The sequence below is a fragment of the Pyxicephalus adspersus genome, chromosome 7, assembly GCF_032062135.1.
Source record: "Pyxicephalus adspersus chromosome 7, UCB_Pads_2.0, whole genome shotgun sequence".
NCBI lineage: Eukaryota > Metazoa > Chordata > Amphibia > Anura > Pyxicephalidae > Pyxicephalus > Pyxicephalus adspersus.
Window position 1 is genome coordinate 32,959,221 of NC_092864.1, and position 18,913 is coordinate 32,978,133.

The following is an 18,913-nucleotide window of genomic DNA, read 5'->3' on the forward strand; positions in this document are numbered from 1 at the left end:
CCTAAAATAAATCACCCAACATCGCAGCAGATAAAGCATTTTATAACAAATTCTATATTATAGCTACACATAATAATAAATATTTATTTGATGTAGTTGGCTAAAGTTATGAAGGATTAAAAAATAGTGGCTTAAATTATTAGTCAAAAATCATTAAAACAAAAAAAAGCTGTCCATTCTCTATTATATTGCCAGGACCAGCCCATTTTTCCCATTTTTTTTGTTCGTGTGACCCTGAACACAGAAGTGGTGCAAGCAATTCCTTGCTTCTTGGTGAGACATCTTAGTCACACAAACTTTCCAGCTTGATAAAAGGGCATAATATCACCCCATGTCCTGTCTGATCATCATATAACACTCTAAATTAGAGTGGGTTGTGTAGTTTATAGCCACTTTTCTAGAATTTGTCAGATGATTTCTTTTAATCAGTCACAGCACCATATTTTCCTATAGTTATATAATTATCAGTGTATATATAGTAGTATATTTATAAATGTTTTCTAAACCAAGCATTTTTCTATTTGAATCCAATTTATAAAAGTTGAAGATTTGGTGACATATTTCTCTGACAATGACCATGACAGGTTCCATCTTTCAGGACTGAGGTATGTAGTGGCTGCAGCAGCAATGTTCATGAACACATCAAACTATTCCCTCCCTCGGACATTCTGCTACTTCTGAGATTTGCTGGACTGGCCCTGTCGATGTTCTTTTACGCAGCGAGTGGAGCAGAAGGAGAAATCAAGGTATTCAAAGGGCACTTTTCCTAAAAGAGACTCTCCGCATAGCCAACATCGCCTGCAAAAACAAACAACACTGTGAGAGGTCAGGTGCATGCTGGGAGATTTAAAGTACAGCTAAAAGTGTAATATCGTGAAAAACTTATGGGCTTTGGTACACGAGTCACAGAGTGATTTTCCCCCCTATGTTGTGTCCATATGACTGCTCTATTCATTCCTAGAAAGAAAACCCCTTTTAGGTGCCTGTGCTTGCCAAGCAGTGAGCCACATCTGCACAATGCAATTCACGATCCATGAGTCCTATAGAGTACCAGAGAAATGCTCTTGTACACCAACAATACCTAGGGAAGTTAAAGGGTAACTTTAGAGAGCAATATTTACCAAAAAGTTGTGATTTCTGAAAACACATTCCTAGCCAAGGTTATCCGTTAATGAATTTACCAGTTCTTGCTTGCACTATTTTAAATAAATATATGACTTCCCTTAAACCAGAGAGGTGGGACCTCTGACTGTGGGTTTATAAACAATGCTCAGATGTCAGAGAGAAAAAAAAATGGTATTGCTAGCAATATTTTCCCCAGAAAATTGTGGGTAGGAAGAAGCTGTAAGCAGGCAGATTTTGACCCAACTTTTCACTAACCACCCAAAAACAGCCAGGCGGTTACTGAAAAGTGCTGGGTGTTGCGCCCAGCTAAAAAGGGCTGGGGAGAAGACGGGGTTAGTTTTGTGTCCGCTCTGTTTCAGTCAGTGCAGAGGTTTATCCTTTTGATCTGTAGATGAATAAAACACAAAAGTTTAATATTCTTATTTACTATTTAGTGTTCCTATTTACCTATCATTTTTCCCTAGTTTACCCAAATTATCTTGTTTATTATTTAAATTTAAAAGGACATACCAATACAGATGCATCATTATAACAAAAAGTAAGAAGCCATGTGTAGGACCATACATAAATAAATAAATAAATAAAAAGGTGGTATTAGTAGATTACAATACAGAAAAGTTTAACAAGTCATTGCTCATAAACTTAAACATTCTCTCTAAACCTAAATATTTTCCATCCTACCAGTCTTTCTCTGTCTTTACATTCCTTATTCTGGGAGTCCTGCTGCTGCTGGTTGCCATCTGTGGTCTGTGTGTTTCCATCTGGGGCCTGATTGCACTTAAGCGATTTGTCTTTTTAAACTAAAAAGACAGTAAACAGTAAACCTGTTTCACGAAGAAGCATACTAGATCTGCAAAACGCGTTGCATAAATATGGCTATTAGCAAAGGATTGTTAAACTTTTCAGTACTGATATGAAAGTCAGAAGAGCCACAGTATGTAAAGGGCAAACATGGTGACCACCTTATACAAATTACAACTTATACATCGAAAAATGTTGAAGAAATTAACATACATCAATAGCATCATTAAAGCGCCAGCCTTTATAGTCTCAGCTCTCCTTACCTCACATTGCTGCCAGCGCTCTCTTTGCTTAGGCTGAGCTGAGCAGCCAGTCTACGTTCTGCGGCTAGAGCTCTCTGCGGAGAAAAGGGAAGGGCGTCAAATAGTGATAAAGCAGCACAGAGAAAAAAAGCTACTGTAAATCTTTCAGACTAAATCCATCAAAACTGTCTCAGGGTCCAGATCACATGCCCCATTCTGAGGATGGAATTATGATCAGTAGAAACTGACTCTGAATTGTCTCTGTCTCACCTTCTCACGGTCACTCAGTGCAGCAAATCTTTTCTTCTCAGCCTCCTCGGCTTCCTTCCTCAGCCGCTCTTCCTTCTCCTCTTTCTCTTTTTGCTTCTTCTGGGCTTTCTGAGCTCGTTTCTTTTCAACCCGACGCGTTTCGACCTCTTCCGATAATGGTCCTGGGATCTAATTTCACAAATGAAAAGATTTCATGTTCTGGGACCCTCTGATAAATGGCACTGGGCAATGTTAAACTACAAGCAGCCACATTCATAAAAATTGGGCCATGGTGTGCAAGCAGCAAAGTTCCATGGATTTCTTTACACACGGAGCAGTAAGGAGCTCTGTGATTGGAGGAGAGTTAGTCATATTATTCCACTCCAATCACAAAAGACTCTATGCTTCTTTGAGAGAAGGAACTCCATGAGGCTCCCATGTTTTTTCCCCCAAACTTTATGTGCAGCATATTATGAACCATAACCGTACATTGCTTTATTAGTTCAGGCTTTTTAAAAAAAAATCTGCTGCATTTCTACTGAAAGCTACAGGTAACAGGATCAGGTGTCAGATTACTACAAGTGTTTATCAAGGTGGGTAGAATATGGATAGATCAGACCCTCTGTATGGTTTTACTGCTGCACCAGCTAGGTAGAGTATATTGTTCCTAGTGGTCAGTGTCTCCAGAAAATTAAAGCAATTGACAAATCAACATTTTTAAGTTGTCAGAGGAATAGAGGGTGAGGGGTGACAACTTTTTAAAGAGGATATATGCTCACTTTTTAGAGGCCCTCCTGTTACTTCTTGCTGTGTTCTTGGAAAAAGGAAGCGATGGGAATTCCCATTTCATTATTTACCATGCTAAAGCATTTGTAAGGCAAGTTTTTGATTCAGATTCCCCTTTTAAGACAAACCACAGGTCCTGAACCTACCTGCAATTAAGTAAAATAGTCTGGATTAGGGTCTTCCCCAGCTGCTGAGTGCAAAAAAGAGGCAGAAGTTCACTGATCTTGCCTGTTCACTTGATATCCTTAGACAGACAGTGGCGTGCAAGGTGAGAGCCAAGTTTTCCCAATTTCAGACTTTCAATATGTAACTGCCCTTAATTTATACTCATACTTTATATACATATAGGTTGTAATGAAAAGCTTGTCAAACCAGCACAGTAAAGCACCTCAAGTTTGCAGAGAATCGTCTCCAGGCTTTTGTACTGGGATACATGCTTCAACCTAACTACTGACACATTTAGTGTTTTTTTTATTTTTATTTTTTTTAGATGGCTGAAAGATTGCAGTAAAAACACAAGAAGAAGTGGCTGTTGTGACCCCATCCAGTTGTGACCCCAAGGATGCAGATTGCCAAAAGGATGTGGAAGCCCAAACACACACCTGAGATTTGCTGTAGTTGTATTTGTCTGGATTATCCTCTCGATATTTCCTAAAGGCGTTCCTGGTGCGTTTGTCAGCACATACGGAATACGGCGTCTGTGCAGCAGAGTCCCTAGAAAAAACAACACATTTCAGAAATAACAGAAAAGCAATAGGCAAACATATATTGTTCCACCACAGCCTGTTTTTTACTGAGTCTCTGTGTCTCTTCTAGGATTATCAAAAAGCAAGTAATTTATGCAAAATGTATTAAACCAAATCAACCAATCACATTACATGTTAATCACTGGGAAATAATGATATATGATTGGTTGTTATATGGAATTGCATTTTGCACAGTTCTCCTTAATCAGTCTACAGCTGCATTGTAAAAAATAAAAAAAAAAAATAAAAAAGGCATTTATAGAACATTTTAGCACTGACATTACAGTCTGCATTTTTTTCTCATGCATTTTTAGGTCTTCTTAATTCTTAAGCCTAACTGAACCTTCAGTTTACATCAAATCGCCTAAATACATTCCAGCTGCATGAAAACAAAAAGGTGTGCAAATTCTTACAGTTCATTTTCTTTCAGCTGACATAGAAAAGGTTGATTCAGAGTTGGACCCTTACTCTATCATTTGAAAGGTCCAATGCCCCATACCGATTTAGACCTATAGCTCTGCAATCCACAAAGCCCATGCATGTGATGATTGGGGAAGCCTGGGAAGATTAACCCCTTAAATCTGTCCTGGTGACCAATGTAACTGAGACAGTGAGGAGAAAATCTAAGGTATAGGTTGTCACAAGAGCAGGAGGGGAGAGAACATCCTTTGAGAACACCTGCTTTTAAGACAACCCTTAAACAATTGAACTGTGCACAAATAACAGCAATAAAAATAGCATGAATAACTTTATTTCAGGTTATTTATTCAGGTCATATGACTGATTCCTTTCTTTTCTATCCTGCACAGTCCTGTCCCCACAATCACAAAGCTTCAAGATTTTTTTTTTACATTGCTGCAGTTTAAATTAGTCTTCTGTCCAGGGCCATGCAGTGTTGAAAATTTAAGTTCCTAATATGACAGCAAGACTAGCTGTAGGAGCCACTGTCAATCATTTAGCTGCCCCGGAATTTATGCCTGCATAGATGTGCTTATCCATGCAGAAACGCATTCAAGGCAGCTCAGTGATTGACAGGCTTTTCTGATGGGAAAGCTGTAGCATATGCACATGAATGGCATTGCTGCAAGGAGAAGGTCAGCCTGCAGAAATTTGCAACTAGAAATAAAAAAATGCAACTAACTGGCAGGAATCAGCAGTTATTTATTTTGTTTTGCAATATTTTTATAGAAACTGAAGTACAGAAATAAACAGATAATTTGATAGGGCAGCCAGGGTTTAGTTTTTTGGCCAGACACATCACAAGTGTACATTCAGATTCATCCTCTTTCAAGCCAGTAGGAATCACAACTGTGCACGTAATCAACAAAAACCAAGCAATCCATCACCCACGAGTTTGATCAATGAGCAGAATTTGGATGGTTGTAAAGTGAAAACTGGGCAATAAATTGACAGCTTGATCAGTTTATTGAAAGATAGAATAGAAATAAAAGCAAAACAGGAAAAAAATATTTTCTGTTGCATACAATTGAAGCACTTTCAATCCCACCTCCTTAAAGATTGCCTTGAGGTTTCAATAAAAGAAATGGAGTGGAAAGTTTGATCGCTCTATGAAATTTCTGCAAGTATGGCTGGCTACACAGAAGAAGCCACAAAGTAGAGCAGCAGAAATGAAGTTTCTGAAGTCAGAGTAGTACAAGATGAAGTCTGGTTTGAATGTTTTTGTTTCTACATTTAGCTAATCAGATTTGCTAAATATGCCTAAATTATGAACAAATATATTGTCCCTGAGATATTACCTGAGAGCTGGGTCCCAGCCGGCATCCATGAGCAGACCAGCCACTTCCCCATGTCCCGCTGCTGCAGCTATGTGTAGGAGTGTACGCTGCTCCAATGGAAGACGCTCATTCACCAGTCTGCTCACCACCTCACTGGCTGGAGATTGGGTCAGAGGGGGCAGTGAAGATTTACAGTCAGGGAGAAGAACCCCCAGCATCTGTTTAACACTCTCAGAATCTCCAGTCTTGCAGCACGTGAACAAGGCATTCCGCACCCTGCTCAGCTCATCACCTTGTGTAAAGACAACAGTATGCACATGGTTATCAAATTAGTCTTGCCATTTGTAAATCAAATTCAATGTCTTTTAAACAATCTGTTTGTATGTAGGTATGTACATTATCAGCATACAGTGAATGCCTAGCATTGCCCTTGAAGGTTCAATACAGAGTATTTTCCTGACTTCCCGTTCTGCTGACAACAGTTTCACCTGACAGAGTAAGAAAAAAAACTTCAACAGGAACACAGACAGAAATAAAATCTTGCCTTTCTTCTTTTAGTTAATTTCTGAAGATTTTGTTTCTTATCTGGTAAAATAATTGTCACCTGTACAGGAAATTAAATCTCCCTGACGGAGCCCTGGATAACAGTAAAAACCCAATAAAGGTTCTAATTCTTTCTCTCTAACTCGAAACCAATAAATTAAAATTTTGTGTCCAGTCAAAACTTCCTGCAAATAAAGGGTTGAAGGGCCTGTCCGCAGCAGTACATTTTGTTAACCCGAAGGCATGGAACACATTTATGCATGGTACGATGCTGTTCATTTTGCAAGCTGTGTTACAGTCAATTATTTTAAAAGCCCCTAGCCAGTGTGAAGATGTGTGTAATGCAGTGCATGTAAAAAAGAAATATAGACAAAAAAATAAAATTATCTTATATTCACTGTATATCCTAATATAAATGAACAGAAGATTAACCAGGGAGAGCTGGAACCCTTAATAATCAGCACAGTGGGTGTGCAAAATTCACCTCAGGTATCTCATCAATAGAGACCCTGAGATGCACTGACCTTTTTAAATTTGCATTGGGAATTTTTATGTTCTTACCATCCAATGCCAATACCAATGGCTCGTGATTGTCCAACTCCTCGTCTACATAATCATGATCTATTTCCCTCTGAGATATAAAACCCAATTCTCCCTCATCCTGGGTAGTTGCAGACTCTGCAGGAGAGAGCACATTATATTGTGAGCACCATTACATATATTTTGTATACTACATCATTCATCATATGTGGAACTAAAGCTGCTCAACTCACCTATCCACTTTCCATCTCAAGGCACCACTATCTTTCTTTGTTCTTCTTCCTAAAAACAATCTTCAACGATCCTGATTGGTCATCCTGGAATGACATAACTCCTAGGCAAGTTTATTCTTCCCCGGCACATGAAAGGGAAGTCAGGATTACAGGGTTTCCCTGGCACCCAAAGCCAACAGTGCACATGCTCAGCTCACCTTTCATATTTCTACGACACAATCAAGCAGGTACGGTTATTGCAGAAGGGGCATTGTCTGACCCTTTCTGCAATAAGCACCTGCCTGATCCTTTATTTTGTAAAGTAGAACTTTAGTTCAAATTTAAATGGTAATTTTTTTTTTAATATTTTTATTTTTTTTTTAATATTTTTATTTTTTTTAAATGTACACTATATCTGCTTACAACAAGTAACGTCCTAACAATGGGTGTTAACGTTTTAAAACTTTGTATTAGTATATGGATAATAAGGAGTTCATTTTTAACATGAACTCCTGAGCTGCATACCTTTCCTGGGTCAGTGACAAAGGCAAGCAGTAAATTATAGAACCAGGTCAGCAATGACAAGTCAAATAATCACTCAGTGATAGTTCCCAATGCTGTACAGTTGTTTTACCCCGCTGATATTTTATTCTATTGAGAAATCGACCTGTTTTCTGTCTGATGTAAAAAAAATATACTACCTGCAGTCTTTTATTATACCAAATTCCTACGAAGCTCAAAGTAGCCCCACAGCTATCATATGCTAATGTTTCAGGTGATCTGATGGAACTCTGAGAAGCATTATTTATGGCACAAAACATTAGCTCATTATTAGTCATTGCTTTGTATTGTTCTTGGATACAACAACTAGGAATGTATGCAATGTAAGTACCTGAATGTGACCTGGTATGGAGTATTTTCCAGTCCCTGTACAGAAAACCTTTTAATAGGAACTCTGTAAATCTCAAGACTAGATAGAAAGAAATACAAATCTTTTTCAGGTAAACTGAATTCCCTAATACGATATGTAATTTATCTGTGTTTAGTGGTTTGCCTGGAGTTCAAAATCAAACTACAGCAAAGACCCCTCTGCAGCTCATATACCAACATATTCCCTGCCCTTAAATATTGGTGATTCACTATGCAGTGTATGGAGATTTTCTAAATAAGTCAAATTTCTGCACAATCACCTGATCCGTTTTTCTTCTTCTTCTTTTTCCTTTTTCTTTTTGGCTGCACTTCATGTTCTCGTAGATCTAGTGTACTGAGTGTTAGCTCTTCTTCCACATATTCTTCTGCCACTGGAATATCATCTTCTGACAGCTCAGGGGCATCTAACGTAAACATAACACAGAGAATCATAATGAAAGGGAAGCCTACATATTAATCATACAACTCCAGTCTAAACCTGTATGTGAAAGGATCTAACACCAGTCAGATTTCTGATGTTGTCTGTGCCACCTCTGAGAAATTTCCTCTCACTTCCTGGTCTGGTGTTCACACACAGGTTTTTGTTTACAATGGTTACACTGTAATAAAAACTTTACAAGATTTTGAACATTATTTTGAACATTATCCCTGTTCTACTAAAATAGAGCTTTTATGGTTCTCTGTGCCCCTTTGCAGATATTCTTCCAACTTCTTATTCTACTGAACAAAAGTGATATGCAGATTTTGTATTTTTACATTGAGCACACACAAATTAGCTTCCTATTGGACTCTCAGACAGTCAAGGATCTTTCATTGTACATCATGCTGTCAGTCTAAAGCCTTGTACAGATATCAGAGACCTAGGATGATTGTTGCTGGAAATGATCTTTTAGGATAATTTCCAGGAACAGATGGAGGAACGTGCACTGTAAATACAGAACAGAACAGTTCTATAGAGCTGGGAAGGGGGAGGATAAGCAAGTGGCACCCACTGCTCCCTAGAAAAGCACAACAGTCATTCCCAGGCGGTTATTCATCAACCTCAATGTGTGATTTGATGAATGTCATTGTTGGACTGCTGCACACATTAGATTTATGCCTAAGGCGGTTTCTTTCAGACAACAAACATCTGATGTGTGTATGTAACTTAACACTGTAAACGTACTTTTAGAAGGAGAGAGATACAGATGTCCTTATGAAAGTGCAGCCAATTACTGTCCAATCACAGGCTCCCTGACCAAGTTGCTAAACTGCAGTGTAATAATGTGTAATCAGCAAACAGTAACCTTGTTGCTGCTGAAAGGGGTGCCTGATATACAATACTGATTGATGTGAATTAAATGTCCATTAAATCAGAACTAAATCTTTCAATACTCACCTGCCCTATTCTAAAATGGATGTTGCCCTTCAGCTCTACTGTTTGACCAGGATGGGATGACATAACATTACTTTAGACCTGGTACACGCAAGGGAACCTGGGATTGCTGGCCACAAACTCCACAGCTGGGCAGTGGTCAGGCAGGTAAGAATAGTTTTTGCAAAAGCGACACAGCCTGTCCCTATCTGCAGTCAACACCTGCCTGAATCATAAACTTTCACCCGACCATTTAGGTTTACAACAAAAAGATTTTTATGAAAAATATACTAAAATGCTGAAAAAGTTTCAAAAACAATGTTTTTAAATAGTTCTTACGTTCTCAAACAGATGCATTTTTTGGAATATAACGTAGTGTTAGATTGTATGGCAAAATATATTGGTTGAATTATATTAGGCCTTTTAAATCTACATCGGGTTTCATTTATTACCATTGATCTCCTCCTGGTTCTCGGTCCGTTTGGGTCTCCTGGTTCTGGCAGGCTTCTCACGTGTTTCTGTGACTGGTACTTCCTTGTCTGTGCATTAGATAAAGAAAATGACTACAGGTGTGATAACACAGTGTGATGCTTCCTACAGGTAAGAAGTATACAAATATCTTCTGATTAGAAGACATACCGGTAGTAAATCTTTGTAGAATCCTGTTTAGGCTTAAGCTGCGTACACACTTGCAATTTTTGTCGTTGGAAAGGATCTTTCACGATCCTTTCCAACGACAAGGGACTGCACGATGCATGAACGGTGCTGTACATACAGCACCGTTCATGCTCTATGGAGAGGGGAGGGGGAGAGCGACGGAGCGGCACCCTGCTGCGCGCTCTCCCCCTTCCCTTTCATTAGGATCGGTTGTCGTCCATTGTCCGTGGATCCGGCAGGACGGTCGTTCGGACGATGGACGACACCGACTGTACACACGGCAGATTTTCGCCTGATATTTGGCCGATGCCGATTATCGGGCGATAAAAATCTGCCGTGTGTACGTAGCTTTAGTCTACATGGACTATTTCCCCAGCGTTTAACCTGAGGCTTTTAAAGTCCCCATGCATTCCAATGGGCTAATCTACACCAGGACGTTTCCTTCAGGTACGTTTTGGAGCGTTATCTTAAACGTTGCTTGCAATGATTAAAAAATTAAAACGCTGGATAAACACAAGAAAACACAGGAAAACGCATGAAAAGCTTGAAAACGCTTCCATTGAACTGAATGGAGGCTTTTTCAAGTGTTTTTAAGCTTTTATGAAAGCTTCTATTGAAAACAATGGGGGCTTTTATAAAAGTTTTAGCAGGACTTTGGACTCTGGAAGCCCTCTTTAATAAGGAGACTCCCAGATCTCTGAACACCCAGAACCCTGAAAGGGTTAAAATATGTGTAAAAAAATTGGACAAGGCTTTAATGTCAAATTATTTTATTAAATGTGTGTGTTTGTGTAACAAAAGATTTTTTTTTTTTTTTTACAGGTTATCTCAATGACAGGATGATTTCCAGGGTTGCAATGAGCACAGCCCTGGAAATCCTCCTGACCGTGAGGGATCGCATGGCACTAGGGGTTAAATGAGGACAAGCCTCTCCATTCACCCCTAGTGCTCTGTGATTGGCTGAGGTTTTACGTTTCTCAGCCATTCAGCACTAGACATGAATGGGGAGCCTTTTGCCCATTCATCTCTAGTGCTCTGTGATTGGCTGAGAAATAGGAAACCCTGATGACAGCTCAAGCAGAATTTCCCTTTCCTTAGCCAATCAGGGAGCAGAACAGTCAGCGGAGCTCTGCTATGCTGACAGCTCTGCTCCCCTGATCCCTCCTGCAGCCCTAGAGGTGCTGTGACATGTATTACAGATACAGAACACATGTCACAACTCCTCTAGGGCTGTGGGAGTAATCAGGGGAGTGGAGCTGTCAGCATAGCAGAGCTCCGCTGACTGTTCTGCTCCCTGATTGGCTAAGGAAAGGGAAATCCTGCTTAAGCTGTCATCAGGGTTTCCTCTTTCTCAGCCAATCACAGAGCACTAGAGATGAATGGGCACAAGTCTCCCCATTCATGTCTAGTGCTGAATGGCTGAGAAATGTAAAACCTCAGCCAATCACAGAGCACTAGGGGTGAATGGAGAGGCTTGTCCTCATTTAACCCCTAGTGCCCTGCGATCCCTCACTGTCAGGAGGATTTCCAGGGCTGTGCTCATTGCAACCCTGGAAATCATCCTGTCATTGAGATAACCTGTAAAAAAAAAAAAAAAAAAAAAGTTTAATTACACAAACACACACATTTTATTAAATAATTTACTATTAAAGCCTTGTATAATTTCTTTACACACTTTAACCCTTTCAGGTAATGAGTAAGGGGTTTTATGTACCCCTGTACTCAATCCCTGAAAGGGTTAAAAGTAAAACTTTTATAAACGCTTGTGTAATATCCCGGCAATTCGAGGTAAAACACGTCATAGGCGTTTAAAAGTTTTTTTAGCGTTTTAAAGTTAAGCTTTAAAACGCTTGTAAAAGTGCAAAAAACGCATATAAACGTGGTAGGAACGTTTATATGCGTTTTTAAAACCGTTCATGTAGAGCCAGCCTTAAAAAGACTTCCTGTTTGCAATTTATTTATTACCATCACCAAACACGATGCCATGTCCTTGGGATATTTTAATTAAAGTCCCTCCTTCGAAAGCCCCAGCCAACATCCCTCAGTCCCAATAGTTAATAGCTGCTGGGATCTGCACTGATGATTGGGAAAAAAATCAAAATTATATCTAAAAATTGTTCACTTTGTCAGCTATGACATTACATGTGCCCTGGAGGCCTGGCAGAATAAACCTACGGATAAACTCTGCCCCTTTTCAGACTGTATTGTTATTAATTTAATAGTGTGATGATGTCTTTAGTCTTTATTTAGGAAGACGTCTCTGCATTGGACAGGACAATGTTTAATCAAAACTAGCAACATTTCCATTATTTCTTTGCCGGCAAACAAGCAGCTTAACTCCTTCCTGTTACTTTTGCATGTTAGAACGCCTATAAAATTCTGGTACTGAAATGAAGACTAAATAATTGCTTAATCCAAACACAAAAATCCAATATATGGCAGCTTACCAGTCTTACCAGTAAAATAACACACTTCCTGCCCTAGGGTGACAGCATTCATTTCTTCACTGTATGTTTGGAAGGAGCCATTATCGTCACCAGGCTGGAATACAAATATGTCTGCCTTTGATCATCTATATTACAAGGGGTGATGGGATTAATAGATTACACAATAAAGGTAGGGATAGGGACAAGCACACAGCATTTCTGGCAACATATATTTTCTGTATTGCCTATAAAAAAAAAAAAAAAAAAAAAAGTATAGTGCCACATCTAAAGACTGGTAAGCTGCAATTTAAACCTTTTTGCGTTTAGGACATTCTTCAGATCAGACACATTGGGCCTGATTTATTAAAGCTTTCCAAGGCAGGAGAGGATACACCTTCATCAGTGAAGCTGGGTGATCCAGCAAACCTGGAATGGATTTCTTCAAAGTCATATGCCATTTGCTAACAAATGTTTTGAATCCTGGACCAGATCTATTCCAGCTCTGCTGGATCACCCAGCTTCACTGATGAAAGTGTATCCTCCCCAGCTTTGGAGAGCTTTAATAAATCAGGCTCATTGTAAGGGATGTGAACAGTCCGCCCCAGGTCTCTGCTCTTACCGTGTACTTGAAGTGTAAAGAGTTGTGTGTGCACACGCTGGATCTCTCGGAATGTGGCCCTCCTAGTACTAAAGGGAATGCCATGAACTCTTGGGTCCTTCTTAGGTATGGGAGAGTTTCGCCCCATAAAAAGGGCCTTATCCGAACAAGGAGCTCGCAGAAAGATTCCATGAGCCTCTGTGATGTGCTCTGTCCAATTCTGCAACAATTGGTTTATGTCCTGGTGTACAACACAAAATAATAAGCTGAACAATGTATACAATACCACTGACATAAAATACCATTCATTTATAAGAAATACAATTATGGCTGTCCACATTGAGTACCATATGAGACAGCCTACCATATGTACCAGCCTCCCAATTGCCTCCCTCAATTCCAAGCATGCCTACCTAAAAATAAATAAATTAGAATTTTAATTTTTAGTGGAAGGTCTGCTTTAGATACCAGTGTCTTTGGGATGGCTGATTACCATTACAAGGTCCTTCCTCTTCTGTATCATTAGTGGTGTATAATATAACACAAAAAAAATCCTTCTTGTGGCACAGAACACTGCTTATGTAATGACATGCAAGTGCTGTGCTGCACTCCTGTGACTCCAGGCTGCCATGATTGAAGTAACCTGGGGGGGGGGTGTCTATGACAGCCTGGATTCCCCGGAGGTGGACCAAATGACAGTGGCTGTCAATAAACCCAGAAGAGGAAAGCCATCTACTGAAGGAGAGGGATTTCTGTAAAATACATGATTGGATGCTGCTTTGAAAACTCAGTTTACCCAAAATTGATGCTTAAGTGTCTGCTGGATGCTAAAGAGTTAACATTTTTCTATTTCTTGGTATCAGTATTTGTGAGATCTCTGCAGAGTTCCTGGGTCTCCACTTCTCATTACGAAGTGCTTCTACTGCTAGATTTGATTTACTTTTTTATATTATTGAGAATGTAACAGAAAAAGCTGGAACATATAATAGTGGAAAGGAAAACCTGAAATTCCCAGGGTGACATAGCCAAAGTCAGAATTACCAAATACCAAGAAATTATTTCTGCTGAAACATTTAAATCATAGAAGGCAATGACTCCCCACCAGGATAAGTAAGGGTGGACTGACCTTTCTACAGAACCTTGTAAATTGTATGACATATGCATGAAGTATCATCCTCACCGTCATCAATGCAGCCTGGTTGTATCGTCTCAGAGCTGCCCCGGCAGACTTAGCCATGTGACTGCGGTTCTGGGCATCATGCAGGGCTTGAGAAGTCCCCCTTTTAGCTCGCACTGTGTAGCGGTGGAAGGTCTTGTGTTTCAGCACCTCCTTCCTGTATAAGGGAGACAAATAGAACAGAATGGGATATTGAAGATGAGAAGAATATAGGAACACCTAAAGATTGCAAAACATATTACAACCACAACATCAATGTACTGTGAGGAACTACCAGACTGTACATTCAGAGAATGGATAGTTTAGGTGGGCAATATAATTGGTTACTATAAAGGAGAGTACATTAAGTATCCAACGTGTGGCTTGATGAAAGTCTAACAGAACCTTTACATGATTCTTATAGTCTTATAGTCGCCTGTCCTGATTTAGGTATTGCAGACTAGATTGAATAACACCTTGTCAAAATCTTCATGTCACTGCCAAATAATTTTACAGAGAATCAGGAATAGGAGTGCATGCTTGGAAGAGCCACATCAATAAATGTAAATGCACCGCATATGCATGGGCTAATTCAAGAAGATTTTACAAGCTGAATCAGACATGCAGCCTGTCAGATGCATTATGCTTCCAAAAATAAATTCAGTTTTTTGTATTTTATTATGTTGGTGTAGATGGGCAGCTTCACACTGTTGAGATACTGAAGGCAATGTGCGTGTTAAACTGCCTACTTAAACAAATGAAGGCACAACATCATTCAAACCATTGATAATTACTGGTCTACAGTATATCTGGAATACAGCAAGCAATTGGCAAGCATTCAGCACTGGAAGCCGCAACAAGTGAATACAAATTTGGTGTACGGTTTGTGATGTGTGGGCCCCTGGCATGTGTGCTGGGCTTTTATATTTTGTACAAAATACAATATAAAGGGAGGCATTACTCGTTAAAAGACAATACAATGGGACAAACGAAAGAAGAGATATGTATCCTGACCCTTTAAACACTGCGCCAGCAAAATGTCCTCCCCCAGCCATAAGAATCACCACGGTTGGTCGGTCTTGCAGGCTCTTTACACAGCTTAGTAGCTGTTCTGGACTCACCTCCATGTCCTGAAATACATAGATTGTCTTCAATAGCTCAAAAAAGTTAAGCTGCCTATGCATATCAATAGCTGAGAACTAACCTTTGCTATCCCTAACAAACAGCGGTACATGGAGAGCAGTTTCCCCTGTCCATTCCTGAACAAGACGCTTTGGGAGCGGGTTGGATGCCCCAAGCCTGGAGTTGACTCCACACTTGGCTCAGAGGCAACTCCTGAATTTTCTTCATCTGAGCTGTCCAAATCTGAGCCAGAAATACTGGACACATCGCCTGCAAGAGAGGAAAAACAGACTATTTACTACAATCCTTGTAGTTTTTACCCATATCCTGTATTACACCCCGTCCTGCTGCTTGTCATGTCCACGATCTCTCTCACCTGCCTGCGTCTTGTCCTGAAAGTCCTCCTCACTCAGAGCACTTGCCCCCTTGATTCTTCGTTTCAGGTTAAATCGATGCCAGTCCAAAGTGTAGTGTTCTTTCTTTAAAGGGAAAGTCATGTGTGAAAAAAGTCTGTTTATTGTGTAGTTTGAAAAATATATGCACATGGGAGCAGTTATATTGGCCCATGAGATACCCAGACTTTGCTGCAAGGTTTATAAGACAGAGGGGGGATTTAAAATTGAGTGCTTGCCCCCTGTTAAAGAACTTTTATTTTATACTTTAAGATCCCCTTCATCTGTTAAAGCCAATCTCTTTGTACCCTCTCCATGCTCCAGCACTGCACTCAACCTCCTCGGGCCAGTATTTGTGGTCACTTTGGCAGAAGACCACTCTCATAATCTTGAACATTTCCTGCAAGCCCAGCTTGTCATATACATGCTTCCACCCTACAGGGGCAGCACCGTCATACAGGCTGAGCTCACAGTACTCCAAGACTGAGTAGCACTCAGCATACAATAAATGAGAGTGCTGCAAGAATGTCTGCTCACTGACACCACCATAGGAAAAAGAAGAACCTCCTGTGACTGCAGAGGAAAAATGTATGTAATAGGTTAGTACTCTGGCCTTTGCAGCGCTAGGTCACAGGTTAGAATCTCGGCCAGCACATTATCTGCATGGAGTTTGTATGGCTTCCCCCCAAATTGTCCTTGGACTGTAACAACAACATATGACTATGGTAGGGACATTAGATTGTGAGCCCCTTTGAGGGACAGCTAATTATATGACTATAGACTTTGTACAGCGCTGCGTAATATATTTAGTGATATAAATAAACAGAATAATATTAACAAAATAAAATAAACACCTGAAAGGGGATGCAATAGACTTCTGATTTAAGTATGTGAAGTTTTTGGATAGAGTGGGGAAGGGATAAACCCTCTGTTATGTTTTTGTAGTTGTCTGTGTCTCATTAGGGAGATTCACCATAATCATTATCATCCAAATGATACAAACATGAAACAAAAATCCTAAATTTTACAGTAGTCCCAAGAAGAGGTGAAGGAAATCTTCCAGTGGGGACATCAGTTCAGGTGGCACTCCTCTTACAATATTATTAATATTAATAATAAAGCTGAAGTCACTTGTATCATATAGTTCTTATAATACTTCAGAACCGGATAAAATAATTGCACACAGATAGCCAAATATAGCAAAATATGCAGCTTCTGTAAGAATCAACAACAGTTACCTGTTCCTCTCTGCTGTCAAACGTGCACTGACAAGCAGTGCAGCTCATCCGATCAGAAATTTCCAGGACATTGGATGCTCTATTTTCATTATTTCTTTCTAGACGAAAATGAATGTACAAATGTCAGGTACACAAGGCATCATTCAACCTAAAACTAGATTCAGCCCTTCCTTCAATCTCCAATGCTGCGCTTACTGATTTCACTGCACACTGTGAGCTTTTCACAGCCTTGTGCTGGATATCACAGCCAGTTCTTTCTTCAGATACTCCAATGCACAGGTTTGTCAATGTCCGGTTTTCTCAACTAAGAACTCACCAGGGTACCTCAAGAGATTGCTGGGGGCTCCTTGAGCAGAAGTGAGAAGTTTGTGACTCTCAGTTTAACTGATACAGATGATCATTTTGTCTTTCTGTATGGTGACATTCTTCCAAATGGCCAGCAATGTAAGAGGCATTTATCCTATGGATCACCACACTAAAATACTGTAAGCTGTGGATATAGGAATTATAGGAAGGGTTTCTTGAAGACCTAAAATTTATTCTAAGGGTTCCCCCATGTTATAGAAACACTGGTCTACATTTTCCAGCCTTCTGCAATAAATAATTAAAAAGTGTAGATTCTTACCTTGGAGTTTCTGCTTATTTTCTGCAAAACCTTCTTTTGCATTATTGGTAATATTCAGTAAGAGGTCCGAGAACAATTCACTTTCTGGGCTCAGGTCAAACAGACAAAAGGTCTGCGCTCCGGGGGACCTGGCAGCATCGTGTAGGGTGCAGAAAAAGAAGAAACAGCGTTATGATGATGTTATTGATTGTCCAAGCTTCATCCCATAGGTACAGTTGCCTTTGATATATTTTTTCTGACCCCCAATATTTTCTAACTCTTGGGAGTTATAACGCACATGCAAATAATGTGTCAGAATTGTTCCAAGTAGAAAAGAACTGAAGCCAGAGGATATTGTTGTTTTTTTTTTTTTTTTTTTTTAAAAGATGCAGCACTGGGCCTCAGTGGTTAGCACTCCGGCCTTTGCAGTGCTAGGTCCCAGATTCGAATCTTAGCCAAGACACTATCTGCATGAAGTTTGCGGGTTCTCCCTGTGTCTTCCGGGGTTTTCCTCCTGACATTCCAAAAACATACAGTCCTCTCCTCCTGTATCACTGTCTGTATTAGTCTGTCATTTGCAATCCCTATTTAATGTACAGCGCGGCGTAATATGTTGGCGCTATATAAATCCTGTTTAATAATAATAATAATAAAATATAGTGAGGGTAATTGACCATAAACTGTTAATGACTATGGTAGGGCCATTTAATTGTGAGCCCCTTTGAGGGACAGCCAGTAACATGACTATGGACTTTGTACAGTGCTGCCTAATATGTTGGAGCTATATAAATACTGTGTAAAAATAATAATGAATATTAAAGGACTATATTCATCCTTCTCCATAAACATAAGGCAAGGCTTCCACATTTTAGCCCTGTCAGTCACACAGAAGTTTAGGAGACACCGCCTCTAAAGATCTCCTCCTGATGTGATCTAAAAATGAGATGGAACTAGTTCATAAAAATGAGGACATTATAGACAATCTCACCCCTCCATGCTGCTCACATGGGCTTCAACTGTCACGTTTTTTCCGCATATGACGTCACTTCCGCAACATTTCTACGACAACAAGAGCTTTACTTGACCTCTGACCCAAAACAAACCCTAAACCCCGCCTGGCGGGGCTCCATAGGTAGGTCTCATGCCAGCCCCTCCTGTAGTTGGTGTAAAGCACGCCCACAGGCTTCGGGACGCCTGCGGATTGGTTAGCTGTCATGTCGCTGCTTGTGAGTGTCAGTCCGTGCTGAGGGGAGAGGCGAGGAGCGGCCGTGTGTAGAGCCTGAACCCGGGAGAGAAGGGGGACAGGCGGAGGGCTGGAGAGGTGACGGGGGAGGGCAGAGAGAGCAACTTGGGGTGTGAGCAACTGACGGGGAGCATTTTCTGACACTGCGTGACCATGTACTGTCACTGATATAACTGCTTACTGACACACTGCTATTTACTGACACTGCGTGTC

At 40.2% G+C, this 18,913-nt stretch overlaps 2 protein-coding genes across 7 annotated transcripts in view; one reads left to right on the forward strand and one right to left on the reverse strand.

Moving 5' to 3' along the window:
• Window positions 1-21: 21 nt before the first annotated feature.
• ANKZF1 (ankyrin repeat and zinc finger peptidyl tRNA hydrolase 1) lies at window positions 22-18,497 on the reverse strand. 4 transcript variants are annotated; one of them, XM_072418047.1, is made up of 16 exons: window positions 18,446-18,497; window positions 17,479-17,606; window positions 16,854-16,951; window positions 15,600-15,702; window positions 15,306-15,493; window positions 15,116-15,231; window positions 14,126-14,279; window positions 12,967-13,186; window positions 9,717-9,803; window positions 8,171-8,314; window positions 6,790-6,906; window positions 5,707-5,977; window positions 3,806-3,917; window positions 2,439-2,606; window positions 2,190-2,263; window positions 22-798 (listed from the first exon to the last, which is right to left on the reverse strand). In XM_072418047.1, exons 1-16 carry the CDS (start codon window positions 18,451-18,453, stop codon window positions 672-674), a joined length of 2,115 nt encoding a protein of 704 aa, XP_072274148.1. In that variant the 5' UTR covers window positions 18,454-18,497; the 3' UTR covers window positions 22-671. The 4 variants fall into 4 exon arrangements, 3 of the variants coding, with proteins under 3 accessions (XP_072274148.1, XP_072274146.1, XP_072274149.1); XM_072418045.1 differs by having other exon boundaries at window positions 14,072-14,279; XM_072418048.1 differs by lacking the exon at window positions 9,717-9,803 and having other exon boundaries at window positions 14,072-14,279.
• Window positions 18,498-18,657: 160 nt separating this feature from the next.
• Window positions 18,658-18,913, forward strand: part of ATG9A (autophagy related 9A) — a 20,291-nt gene continuing 20,035 nt past the window's right edge. The window contains exon 1 of one of the 3 annotated variants that reach the window (XM_072418053.1): window positions 18,658-18,778. The gene's annotated coding sequence lies outside the window, so the exon portion shown is untranslated. The other 2 variants (XM_072418055.1, XM_072418054.1) reach the window with 2 other exon arrangements.